Source organism: Orycteropus afer, unplaced genomic scaffold (genome assembly GCF_000298275.1).
Source record: "Orycteropus afer afer isolate SDZICR_OR568_19922 unplaced genomic scaffold, OryAfe1.0 scaffold00027, whole genome shotgun sequence".
Classification (NCBI taxonomy): domain Eukaryota; kingdom Metazoa; phylum Chordata; class Mammalia; order Tubulidentata; family Orycteropodidae; genus Orycteropus; species Orycteropus afer.
This window is the reverse complement of record NW_006921614.1, coordinates 2,925,792-2,940,003: the sequence shown is the minus strand read 5'-3', so window position 1 is coordinate 2,940,003 and position 14,212 is coordinate 2,925,792. Positions and strand designations below refer to the sequence as shown.

At 43.7% G+C, this 14,212-nt stretch overlaps 1 protein-coding gene across 1 annotated transcript in view; it reads left to right on the top strand.

The window, feature by feature from the left end:
* Positions 1-14,212, top strand: part of BMP6 (bone morphogenetic protein 6) — a 270,968-nt gene that overhangs the window by 253,174 nt on the left and 3,582 nt on the right. The window contains exons 3-5 of the mRNA XM_042783701.1: positions 736-884; positions 1,575-1,772; positions 6,121-6,123. Coding sequence (XP_042639635.1) covers positions 736-884; positions 1,575-1,772; positions 6,121-6,123 — 350 coding nt within the window. The remainder of the gene's footprint in view (positions 1-735; positions 885-1,574; positions 1,773-6,120; positions 6,124-14,212) is intronic.

Here is a 14,212-nt window from a genome sequence, read left to right as displayed (position 1 = left end):
GAACAAAACTCAAAATCATTTAAAAAAAAAAGACCAGATTTGCTGGTCTGACAGAGCCTGGGGAAACAATTGAGACTATGGCCCCTAGGTACCCTTCAGGTCTGGAATTGAACCCACTCTTGTGGCTTCCAGCCAAACAAAAGACAGGCATATGAACTGAGCATTTACATTAGGTAGATACACTGCTTGGAGAGAACAATCGTGGGAGAATAGAAGGGCTATCTATGCACAGGGAGGTAGCTCAGGGGGCAGCAGTGCATGGGAGGGAAGGACACAGGGAAAAGGTAACTATGGGGAGGAAGTGGGAAAGGAGCTGTTATATTGTGGGAAATTGTAGTCAATGTCATGAGACAAAGTGTATGTAAGCTGCTGTATGGAAAGTGAATTTGCTCTGCAAACTTACACCCAAATCACACACATACATACACACACACACAGATTTGACATAAGCAATGATAGTAAGGCTTTGGGAGAAGTTAAGAATTCTTTTGTTTCAGCATAAACTGAAAACTAAATATTTGAGAGTAGAGTTGTCTCTCTTCTTTGTGTGTCATTCACATGTCCTCCATGGTGTCATGCCTGCATCCACTCAGAGCTCCAGCAGGTCACTGGACAGTGCTTCCCAGGGAAATGCAGTCCAACTTGGGCATGTTTGACTCTGTCCCCAACACAGGACACAGTGAGAATAAGTTGAAGGTGATGCACTCCTCACCATGATGCCTTTTTTTCTTCCAGGGACTCTGACCTATTTTTGTTGGACACACGTGTTGTGTGGGCCTCAGAGGAAGGCTGGCTGGAATTTGACATCACGGCCACGAGTAATCTGTGGGTCGTGACCCCACAGCATAACATGGGGCTTCAGCTGAGTGTGGTGACAAGGGATGGTAAGTTATGTATCAGCGATTCCTAAAGCTGGGCAGAGAGTTGTTTTCATTCATTTTGTTTCAGCAGTTATCCTTAGATCCAAGATGACCTAATTTATTGTTCCATAGAACTTCTATTGAAAAATAAAACCTGTCTTTGGCATCTGTTAGGAAGGATCTGGAACCAGGGCTGGACTATGTCCAGCCGGAAGCTTGGTCAAGGTTCCAAAAGTAACCATGGAAGAACAGCTTTTAGGTGGGAGGATGTTGAGACCAGGACTGGGGAAGGGGTGTAAGTTTGAACACTGACTGTTGACTAGGTTTGCCTGAGAAACATTCGAGCAGCCCTTTCTCCTGAAGCATTAAAGCTCCTCAGCTCTAGCTGCCAGTTCCTGTGTGGGCTCAGATTGTGCCAGCATTGCTGGTGCAGTAGCCTCAGCTGTTGGGAAGATTACATATAAGAAGAATAAGAATTTCTGTGTGGAAGACCCAAGAGTTCAAACCCCTCCTTGATTTGATTTACCTAACTTTAGAAACTGTGTTTGACTTTTTCCATCCCAAAGAAGACATCAGGATTGGACAGTTTCAATGCTCTTCCCCAATTCTCTTTCTTTATTAGCAGTTACAGGCTAGAAGGGACCACTTAGCTGTGTAGCTGCAATAGAGAAGCTCAGACAACTAAATCAAGGTGTGATATGGTTTGCATTAAAGGTCTCAGCATCAGCCCAAGAGCAGCCGGCCTGGTGGGCAGAGATGGCCCATACGACAAGCAGCCTTTCATGGTGGCCTTCTTCAAAGTCAGTGAAGTTCACATCCGCACCACCCGGTCAGCCTCCAGTCGGCGCCGCCAGCAGAGTCGCAACCGCTCTACCCAGTCCCAGGATGTGTCCCGGGTTTCCAGTGCCTCAGGTAGGTTTGTTGTTGTTGTTGTTGTTATGTGCCATCAAGTCGGCCCCGACTCATGGAGCTTATTTTTCTGGGAAGCCTTATTGGCTTCAGTGCCTTGGCCTTTTAGCCTCAGTGAAAATCAGTGACATGCTGATGAATACAAATGTTGACAGCAACTAAAAACGCCTGTACATATAGTACGGAATTCCTAGGTGGTACAAATGGTTAACGTGTTTGACTGCTAATTGGAAGGTTGGAGGTTCAGTTCCACCCAGAGGTGCCTTGGAAGAATGGTCTGAAGATCTACTTCTAAAAAATCAGCCATTGAAAACTCTAGGGAACACAGTTCTATCTTGACATGCATGGGCTTGCCATGAGTTAGAATCAAGTCAATAGCAACTAGAATATATAATATGAATGACAGTGCTTCTTCACAGTCAATGGTTATGCAGATGTGCACCCAGGATGATCAGAGCTAAATATTTGTCATCTGAAGGTAGAGTCTGCAGGCTGCAGACATCTTCAGAGTGTGTATGCAGAAAAGTGTTGCTTGTTTGGTTCCATTTCTCCAACTCTTTTTCCATTAACATAAAGATCCTGAAAGCACCTAGATTTTCTCCTAGTTGTATTATGCCTGGGAGGTGTACAAACAAACATTGCATGTTTATGTAGGATGGACTTATATTTGTTTGTGCTCTTGGGTGAAGTGATAGAAAGTCCACTCAAACTCAAATAAAATCCTGCATGGTGGATTTTTTTTTCTCTCACTTAACTGGGAAATTTAAGGTTCCAGCTTTAGGCATGGCTAGATCCAGGGGCTCAGGTGATATTAGGAGTCTGTCTTTCTCTTTTTCTATTTCCCTTTGCTGGTTGCATCCCAAGAAAGACTCTACATGGTGATACGGAAGGCAATTAGTAGTTTTAGGATTTTATCACCCATAGCAACTGCATCCTTAGGAGAGCACCTCATTTGTGGTAGCTTTGTGGAATCATCTAGGAGATGATTCTGAATGTTTTGACTTGGGTGAGGTGCCCACCCTGAAGTTTACTGTCATGGGTGAAATACTCTCATTAGCCAGGCCAAAGTATGTGCTCATCCCTGGAGCTAGGAAGCAGAGTCAGCCTCATTCTACCCAAATAGGCTTGGAAAAGATGTTTCCCCAAAGGAAAATAGGCATCCAGTTACCAAAGGAAGTGGGAAGTAGGTCAAGGTAAGCAATAACAAAATATGTCCACTAAAGAAATGAATATTATAAAAGGTCTCCTTAGGTCTGTATTATCTATACATGTTGTTAGCTTTAGGTGTATACTAGTTTGTTTGATCAAAGTAATAATGGAGTCACAGTGAGATTTTGGCTTACCCTGTATTTTCTGGAATACAAGAGAGCCTATGGGAACGTATCCTGCTGTTCAGTTGGGGCAGTTTTGGAGAGCCACTGTTTATGATTAACAGTTATTATTTGAACACCTGCTGTGTGTTGGACACTATAGTAGGCATCTAATCGCACTAAAACCTACAATCTTGATATCTCCTCTTGATAGATGAGAAAAGTGACGCTCAGGGGGTTAGGTAATTGCCTAATGTGGAAATTTTGGGATAGCAGTTATTCATCCCTGTCTTTTCCAAATTATTAATCATTTGAAAGTAGACTTGCAGAAGCAAAGAAAAAAAATATATAGAATCAGCTCTATATTGGTAAAGATTGTTTGGGAAATGCTGAGAGACCTCCTATCGCCCTTCCTGTTCCCCTCCAGGGGCTCTCAGCCTTCACTGTACATCACCATCACCCCAACCTTAGAGACTCTGATTCTGTTAGCCTGAAGTAGAGTTGGGGAATGTGTTGAGAACCACTGGCTTAGACTTGATGATCTCACAGTTCTAACTAAACCAGTCACAGGACTAGAGAAACAGACACCTAGCCCAGACATAGCATATTCGTTTTACCACACACACACACACACACACAAAGGACAAAATAGAAGATACAGCTCCCACTGCCAAAGTTGCAGTTCAGTAGCCCTTCAAAATATCCCCTCCGATACTGTGACTTCATAAAAAAAAAAAAAGAAGAAGAAAAAAAACACACTACCATCGAGTCAGATTCGACTCATAGTGATGACCCCTCCTTGGGTTTCTGAGGTGGTATCACTATGGAAGTAGATTGCCCTACCTTCCTTCCAAGGAGTGAGTGGTGGGTTTGAACTCCAAACCTTCTGGTTAGCAGTCAAATGCCTTAGGCACTACACCACCAGAGCTCCTCTGTGACTTCATAGGAGGTAGGAGCTCTGGTAGCATAGTGGCTAAAGCACTTGACTGCTAACCAGAAGGCTGGTGGTTCAAACCCACCAGCCACTCCTCAGAAAGAAGGTTGGGCAATCCTACTTCCATAGTGATACTGCCTCAGAAACCCAAGGAGGGGTCGCTATGAGTCGGGGCTGACTCGATGGCACATAACAACAACAACAACATTGAAACACTAAGGAAGGGAAGTAGGTGTTCATTCCCTCCTCACAGCTAGCTCACATTGCTAGTAAGTATTGGATTCAAACCCAGATGTGTCCTATTCGACTGAAGTTTATGAATTTTGGACTCCCTCTGATTGTTGAAATAGCCTGGGAATCAAGCATGAAGTTGAAGAGCAGTGAGAATTGCAATCAGAAACTTTCCTCGTTCCTAGCCATATGACCTTGGATAAATCACCTTGTCTGTTTCAGCTTCAGTTTATCCATCTATAAAGTGGGAATGGGTGACTAATATATTTAGATTTGTTAGGATTAAATGAAAAATACTTAATCTGATTTATGTTGTTATTGTTGTTAAGCTGCCATAAAGTAAGCCTCCTATTCACGGTGACTCCATGCACAACAGGATTGGATTCTTGTGATGATTTTTGAAAGTAGATCACCAGCCTTTTCTTCCTAGTCTTAGTCTGGAAGCTCCACTGACATGTGTTCAGCATCATAGCAACATGCATAATGCAAATCAAACCAAACTCACTGCCATTGAGTCACATCCAATTCATAGAGCCTCCTCCTTGGGTTTCCGAGGCAGTATCACTACAGAAGTAGATTGCCTAATCTTCTTTCTGAGGAGTGAGTAATGGGTTTGAACCACCAGCCTTCTGGTTATAGCAACATGCATTATGTTGTTGTTGTTGTTATGTGCCGTCAAGTCGCACCTGACTCATAGCAACCCCTCCTTGGGTTTCCGAGGCAATATCACTACGGAAGTAGATTGCCACATCTTTCCTCTGAGGAGTGGCTGGTGGGTTTGAACCACCAGCCTTCTGGTTAGCAGTCAAATACCTTAGGCACTATGCTACCAGAGCTCCCAACATGCATTATAGCATTTAAATATTAATTCCATCCAATCGTAGGAAGTAGTTTCTCAGGGTGTATGTTAGAATCCCTGGAAACAAAGTAGTTCTAGAAGATGCCTTTATTCTTCTAAGTTACCGGTGATTGTTTATAAATGTCATCTTCAGTGGCCAGAAAGAGTGAATGCAAGTCCCCAAAGTGCCCAGTTTTTCCTGGAGGAGAAGTATCTTCATTTAAGGTTCTGACTTCATAAGTCATTGCTTTCACCAGCAACTTGGATGTGGAACCTGATGGCCCACCACCCAGTGTGATATGACATTTTGCTTCTTGTCATCCTGATGTTTCTCGGAAGCCTCACACAGCATGAGTGTTCCTGTGTTTACTGCCAGAAACAGGCAGGATTGGGTTGTTTTTTTTTAAAAGAAAAAACAGGAGAGGAAGAAGGAGAAATGCTTGCCATCCTTTCTTCACTGAGGAAACCTGCTGAAGAGAATTAATAATCTCCATGTCTTCCTTCGGAGCGTGATGATGATGTAAATTAGGCCAAAGCCAGGCCTAATTCATTAATGGCCAGTGGTCACTTTGAAGGACTGGGATCTCAGACATGGAGGCATCTCTGGAAATGTTGATTGCTTTGTTGAAATTAAAATTTCACTTAATTTATCCCTATCCCTCTTAAACACTAGTTTTTATTTTAATTGAGAAAACATGTTGCCCTTGATATTTTACTTTCACAGTGTCACTCAATGACTCTTTTCCACATTTCCTTTCAACTTTTTTCCAATATGATGAGTTTAAATTAAATACAAATATTAAAGCTGATCTCATCTGTAGTAAAATGAAAGCTAATCTGTTTTTTCTTAGTTTACCCCCTCACCCTGCACCTCTCTACCCAGTGCTTCCAAATTTGCTTTACTCCTGTCAGTAGTACTAAGGCAAAAGAGCTCATAACAAATGCCTCAGGCCTCACATATTTAGAAACCCAGACCCTCAAGCAATTGTGTACAAAAGATACTCCTTCCTTCTCCTCCTCTTTAAAGGTCTTCTCAAGCTGGTCCGAGAAATTGCTCATGTTAGGCCGAGTGTCCAGAATGCAATTGCCGTAGAGTCAACTCCAACTTCTAGCAACCCCCTGTGTGTCAGAGTAAAACTGTGCTCCACTGGGTTTTTGATGGCTGACTTTTTGGAGGTAGCTTGCCAGGCCTTTCTTCCAAGGTGCCCCTGGGTGGACTTGAACCTCCAACCCTTCAGTTAGCAGCTGAGAGCTTAACCATTTGCACCACCCAGGGACTGCAGGCCCACTGTAGTGCTACATTATGTACTTGGCTCTTTGTTCCTTATTTATTCTTGCTGTTAGTGAGTGAGGACATGCAAAAGAAGAGATTGCTCTCCAAGAAGGGATATCCAGAAGGATGGTGTGCACCTGGAGAAACAGGCCATCCGGATTCAGCTCTCCCTCCAGGCCCCTGGGGGCCAGATGTTGCTGTGACAGAAGAGCTGGGATCTGGTGTGACTCCACTAGTCTTTATCCTTGTAAATCTTCAAGAAGGTAGAAGGCAGAGATTAGTTTGCCTCTGCTGCCCCCTTCTTTCACAACAGGCTCCCAGTGAAGGAACACCTCTCCACTGAAACAACAACCCTCAGAAGAAACCCACCAGAGATTGTCCTGCATCTGGGTAGAAAAGTTAACGTAATTCATCAAATCGCCTGTCATCAGGGTGAAACATGGCAGAGAAATATGTGGCTATTTTTGGAAGTGAGCTGTTTATGCCTCAGGCAGCAGGACTAGTCCACCACAAGGCAAAGGCCAAGAGCTCCCGCCCACCTCCTCTCCACCGCCCACCAAAGTCTGCTCTAACATCTGCACTTTGCTTTCAATCTGGACTCTCCAAAACAAATGTACTGGACAGAGGGGCTGGATCAAAATCTCCTGGACGGTTTTCCCCTGCTCTTGCTTCTCTGCAGCTGTCTGTTCCAGGTGAATGATGGATGTTGGCTGTGTAACACTTCTCCATTGGGCTTGGAAATTATTGGGGCAGGATCGTTTATCGTTTTTACACATGGTTTGCTAGTCCCAGTCCAAGCCGTACTATGCAGTTTATTGGTGATTCTAGTAGAATCTGGCAATTGTGTTTTAGCCTCCATTTCTTGACAGCCTACTGATCTCGTTCCTGCTTGCCCTTGGGTTCTTTAATTTGGTAGTCTCTTTCTACTTGCTGCCATTCATCCCCTTGCATAGTATCTTTCTCTTGGGGCCCACTGTTTTGTCTTCTGGGGGACTGTGACAACCATTTGGCCAATCCATTAAGAGGGTTGTGTACAAATGGCCTTTGAAGAATGGTTCCATGCCATTGTTTCTAGATACTGAGGTATGTAACTAATTCCTGATCTTTCCAAAGCATCTTTGGGGAGTGGGGCGGTTAATGTAATTTCAAGTTAGTTGGTGAGTCTGAGGTTTTCTGCCATGCCAGCCATCTGGCTGCCAACATTGTTCTTTAGAATTGTTCTTTGTTTTGGTAGTTGATGGATTGGAAACATTTTCCACCACTTTTAATAATTTCTATAAAATTTGATTAGATGACCTTTAAGGGCTTTCATACTTGATATTTTATGTTGCCACCACTCAGCCCTGCCAACCCTCTATGAACCAGCAACTCACCAGACCCTGTCTGTTCTTTGGAGTGAGTCCTTCATTGCCTCAAATGCTACACATTAGTATTTCTTAAAGTAGTTCTCCTCTCATTTCTTTCCAACCCACACAAACATGTATGTGTGTCTTTAGGGACCCAGAAAAAAATGGTTCTGGCACTTTTAGTTATACTATTAATGTTCCTGTTGATAGCTCATATCTCCTATCCCCTGAACTTTCCAATCAAGACCATTCAATATGTTTCTAGCATAAGAAAACCAAAACCAAACCAAACCCATCGCCACTGAGTCAATTCCAACTTATAACGATCCTATAGGACAGAGTAGAACTGCCCTCTTAAGGTTTCCAAGGCTCTTAATCTTTACAAAAGTAGACTGCCTCATTTTTCTCCTGCCAAGCAGCTGGTGGGTTTGAACCACCAGCCTTTTGGTTAGCAGCCCAATGCTTTAACCACAGTACCACTAGTGTTCCCATAAGAATGGTAACCAGAATTAATCTCTCGCCAAATACTTGTCTGAGTACTTTCTTATTACTACAAAATATTTTGCTATAGATTTCAAGGAACTCCAGTTCAAGGAATCTCGTTTTTCCTGACCAATGTTTATTTGGCCCTTTAGTTTGCAGCAGGTGTCCGCACTAGTTCCTCATTTATTTCAATGGACTTGGCCTGCCTAAGCTGTCTGGGTTAAATCACCGTAGATGGACAGTAAGGTTTGGGAAGAAGAGTCATGGGTAAGGACAGTGTCTTCAAAGGAGCTGGGGATTTTAATAAGCTTGGAAATTTAATTTTAATTAAAATTTTAGGGCTTGCTACTTGGATTCCAGATGTTTTACTTCAGAAGTAGGAGCTTGTTCAGGGCTTTCCACATGAAGTCAACTCTTATTTTTCCACAGCTGTGGAGGATAGGAATGGCATTGGTGATTCAAAATATAAAATTATTTCAAATTATTTAAAAAATTTTAAATGCTTTAATCTCCTTCACCATTAGCCCATTTGTTGTTGTTGTTGTTGTTATGTGCCGTCAAGTTGGACCCAACTCATAGCGACCCCTCCTTGGGTTTCCAAGGCAGTATCACTACGGAAGTAGATTGCCCCATCTTCCTTCCGAGGAGTGGCTGGTGGGTTTGAACCGCCAGCCTTCTGGTTAGTAGTCAAGTGCTTAAGCACTATGCTACCAGGGCTCCCATTAGCCCATTTAGGGTAATAAATTATCACGGACTCAAACAGACTAGAAAGTTACCTTATACCCTAATCCTAGGGTATGTGAATGTGCTAATAGCCAGCGACGCTAAAAGGCAATAATAAACCAGTCCACACTGAGTCAATTCCAACCCATGGCAACTCCATATGTTACAGAATAGAACTGTTCCATAACGTTTTCTTGGCTGTAATTTTTACAAAAGTAGAGTGCCAGGCCTTCCATCTGCGGTGCTACTGGGTGAGTTCAAACCACCAATCATTCGGTCAGCAGTCAAATGCAAACCATTTGCCCCAACCCGGGACCAGAAAGGTAATAATAATCCAAAAATCCTAACTTGTTACCATCAAGTTGATTCCTATTCATAGCAGCCCCATAGAACAGAATAGAACTGTTCTATAGGGTTTCCAAGGCTGTAATCTTTATGGAAGCAGACTGCCACATCTGTCTTCTGCAGAGTTGCTGGTGGGTTTGAATTGCTGACCTCTCAGTTAACAGCTAAGCACTTAACCTCTGTATCATCAGGGCTCCTCAAGGCACTAATTAAACACCAAATTCACTGCCGCAGAGTCGGATTCGACTCATAGCAACCCTTCCTTGGGTTTCCGAGGCAATATCACTACTGCCCAATCTTCCTTCTGAGGAGTGGCTGGTGGGTTTGAACCGCCAGCCTTCTGGTTACCAGTCAAATGCCTTAGGCACTACACCACGGCATAAATAAGTGCTGCAGGAGGCCTGAATAATTCACTGACTATTACTAACTCCCAGAAGGCCCTGGAGGCCAGGAGAGTCAGCCTAGAAGGTGGCAGAGAGAAGAGAGGGCTCTTGGAGCACAAGAAGTCTTACATCTTGTCTTGAAGAAAGGCGTTGTCTATTTTTAAGATCCTCAACTCCATATCCTTTTATGTTCAAGAAAATAGGCTAAGAGACCAAAATTCACTCCATCTCCCCCTGATTAAATGGAGTCTATGAGATTTTGCAGTGCTGGAGCAACCAAAGAATAAGACCTCACGGTTGCCTCTCAGGCTGACCATCCTGATCATGAAAAAAAAAAAAAAAAAAATCTAGACTCTGAAAAACAAGCTGTTCTCCCCTAACACTTCATAGGATTGACACCAGAAATCAGATTCCTAGTGTGGCCACCTTGCCACCCATATTGTCCATGACACAAGAAGCTGGGGCCTCCAGCATGTTCCTCAATAGCAGTATTGATACTGTGGGGAGAACTGAGCCAGGAGCTGTGTTTTAGATAAGGCTCGGCAGATAAGGCCTGCAGATAGGAGGAGCATGGCCAAGCCAAGTGAAGACAGAGGTGCCATTTTAACAGCCGCTATTTTGTCCTTGCCCTTTTCACTCTAGGAGAGAAGGGAAATAAAAGTAATGAATTGTTCTCTCTAAAAAGCACATTTTCTTTGGGAAGTTTGTGGCCTGGGCTCAGAAATGCTGGGAAGCACAGAGTGGAATATGCCACTTGGTCCAAACTCCTGCTGCTCTGATATTTTCCTAGCTGTTTGCTTGTGTGAGGCCTGCTGTGCAGAGCCTGGGGGCCTGCAGCTGGTGAATGGCGGGGAGTCAGTGACCACAGCTGAGGAGCCCTGACAAAAGAGGGGCTGCTGGCTCCCCTCTCACCTGGTTGTTGTCTCTCTGCTGCCTTTCTTCCCCCTCTGCATTTCTTCTTTTGTTTCTCTCTCAAGCACTATTGGTGTAGGGAAAGGAGAGGGAGGGGGTGGGCTGCTGTGCCCCTGGGCCCTGGGCTGACCTGTGAGCTTCTCTGCTATGGCCACTCCCTGGGGGTGTTCAGAGAGCACAGCACCCAACTCATACTGCATCTGTAGCCCCGGCACACACGGCACCCCTTGAAGCAGCGCAGCCTCCCTGCTTGTTACCACTCTGAAAGTCTAGGTCACTCCCGGGCCCCTTCTTTCTCATCCAGGGATCAAGACAGTGAGTCTCCATGGACTTTGTTGCAAGGAAGAGCCCACACATCACTGCCAGTTTTGTTTTCCTAGAGCTGCCATAATAGAAATAGCGAAAATGGTGGCTTTGAAGAACAGAATTTATTGTTTCACAGTTCTGGAGGCTAAAAGTCCAAATCAGGGTCTGGCCATGTTGATTTCTTCCTTGTCAACAGTATCAGGTATTTGTTGGCTCCTTGTTTGAGAGCTAGTCACTGGCCCTGCCCTCCACACTCACATGGAATGATTGGTGACCAGACTGCAGTTTCTGTGTTCAACTTTGAAAAAGCCAGATCTCTCGAAAATTTCTCTTGGGATCATGGCTAGGCCTTCAGTGCAGCTGCATTCCAGGGAGGCCCCAGAATCCCTAGTGCCCAGAGACAGACTTTCCATCTGAACAAGGTAATCTTGTTGCCTTTGTGAGAGTATCTCCTCGAGAGGGCAATGTTGTGCTTTCAGTGCTCACAGACTGACCTGTGGTGCTGGTCTGCTGTGTCAGGGGTGAGCCTCATGAATCTGCACTTCAGATAAGCACCTGAGGACTTTCTTGGTCTGGGCACAGGCAGGCTACCCCTTCAGCTGAAGGGTGTCTGCTTCTGGAGAACATGCTCAGCCTTGGAGCTGTTGCTCTGGGGTTTGAGCCTCCCTCCAGCTTTCTGACTTCCTCTTTCTGCCCTACACAGTCAACCCCTTTGAACAAAGCTGAGTTACCTTCCTTATCCCACTGAAGTGGACATGTTCCTCTTAAGTATTAACTGCATAAATTTTTATTGGCCCCATTTTGTTGTTGTTGTTACATGTCATCGAGTCGGCTCTGACTCATAGCGACCCCTCCTTGGGTTTCCAAGGCAGTATCACTACGGAAGTAGGATTGCCCAACCTTCCTTCCAAGGAGTGGCTGGTGGGTTTGAACCACCAGCCTTCTGGTTAGCAGTCTAGTGCTTTAGCCACTATGCTACCAGAGCTCCTACTGGCCCCATACAGACCATTTATCTAAACAAATTCAGGGCTGGGAGGGAGGGATATTTTCCTGAATTCTGTCGATTCCTCCAAAAAAAGAAAAAAGTGACAGTGTAATTACACTGCAGAACCCAGAATGCTGACACCTGAGAGACATACACAGGTATTCTTAGGAGCACTGACCTCCACAAATATTTACCTATTCCTCGCCAGCACTTAACATGGAGTTATAAGGAAATGTAATCAAAGCTTGAGAGTATCTGTAGGAAGAAAAACAGAAGAGTTGAATTCCTCCCTTTCTTCTCTCTGGCCCTGATCCTTACTTAACAACAAAAATGCCAGTGTTTGGCTCTAAAAGAAATAGCTGTTCTTACAGAGAAAGTTCTCTTTGTTGAGCATTGAGAAACTCAAATTAGCAGCAAGTTCACAAAAATAACTTATTGGTGAAGATAGTGAGGCTCCATCCATGATGTCGTCATGGTTCCTTCCAGCCTAAAGAGAAACACAAAATCCAGCCGTGAAGAGATTTTCCCTGCTCATGGTGCCTGATCTTAGAATGTCCAGAAGTCACTGCCAGTGTCTCCAGGCTTGGCTTTGGGAAAGTTGTGGTCCCTAGAACAGAAAAGGTATTTTGAAGAAGCTTACTTTGAGAGAGCTCTGGCAAAACGAGGTTGGGCAGGGAAAACCCCAGGCTGAGACTAAGTAGGTGGTCATATACTTCATCATCTGACACAGGGCACCTTCCAGAGTGAAAAGTGGCCAGAAGCTTGTAGTCTTCTCCTAGACTCTGAATCCAGCTGGCAGAGAGGAAAGAGCCTAGAAGTGACATCTCCCTTCTCCCCACAATCCGTGGAGACAACTCAGTCATACGGCCACATCTAACTGCAGTGGACAATGTCATCAGATTGGGCTGTGTGCCCAGGGGATAGAGGAAATAGATTTTAGTAAACACATAGCAGACAGTTCCTTGAATATGCCAAGTAGGCTACATCTTCAGACCTTCCTTTGCATTTATCATTCCTGCTGTACAGAACATTCTTCCCCCAAACAGCCTCCTGCCTCAGTCTCTAATTTCCTCCAGGTCTGTGCTTAAACGATACCTTACTGAGAAACAGGCTCGTCAACCCTATATAATAGTGACCCCGTTCCTACCTTGCACTCCCTATCCCCTCACTATTGGTCAGAGCTCTTGATTACATACACTATAAGCAAACTCTAATTTACTAACTGCAAAGTAATTTATTTTAAGGGTACCAGGGAAGTCTCCTGGAGAACCAAACTCCAAGAATTGAGACTCAGCTAGGGTCTGCTTTAAATGTTACCACCAGGTCATCACTCTGGACACTCACTGCCATGCCCACCCTTTCCTGTTTTCACCTTTGAGTCACTCCCTCAAGTTATATATTCCCACCTATCTAGGAATTCCCCCAAATGGGAAGTGTAACTGGATATTAGGTAATTAAAACAATCAATATCCACTATAATTGAGATGGCATTCTAGGTTGGTATTTTGTATTACTTATGTTGTGGGAGCTCTGGTAGCATAGTGCCTAAGGCACTGGACTGATAACCAGAAGGCTAGTGGTTCAAACCCACCAGCCACTCCTCGGAAGGAAGGTTGGGCAATCTACTTCTGTAGTGATAGCACCTTGGAAACCCAAGGAGAGGTCGCTATGAGTTGGGGCTGACTCGATGGCAAATAACAACAACAACTTATGTTGTACATTATTGTTTTTAAGAAGTCGGCTATCAATTTACATTGTGTTCTTTTGTATGAAATTTCCTTTTTATCTCTGATTGCTTTTAAAAATTTATGTGTTTGATATTCTAGTTTCACCAAATGTGGCTAGATATGAATATATTTATCCTGTTTAGGATTCATGCCTTTCTAATCTAAAGCAGTTTGTCTTTCTTCAGATCTAGAAAATTCCCAGCCAATAAATCTTCAAATATTATTTCTTCCTATTATTCTCTTCTGCAATTCCCATTAGAAATATATAGGACTTTTTTCATTCTATCTTTCCTGTCTCTTTACAGAGAGTAAATTATATATTCTGGCCATTTATTTGACTCATGCTCTCTTTTGGGAGGTTCTTCAAATATATTATTCAGTTCTTTAACTCTCTCTTCAGTTATGTCTAATCTGATGTTTAAGACCTCCATTTAATTTTTATTTTCCATGATTATAGTTTTTATAAAGTTCTACTTTTTTCTTTTTTCCCCCTATATTAGTTTTCCATAATGGTCTTTGTGGTTTCTATTCCCCCAAAGCCCCCCCCCCACACACACACACACTTTTTTTTTCCTAAGAAATCTCTTCCATTATTTTAATTATTCTTGTTTTCTAACCTCTTTCAGAGACTTACCTGCATCCCTGGG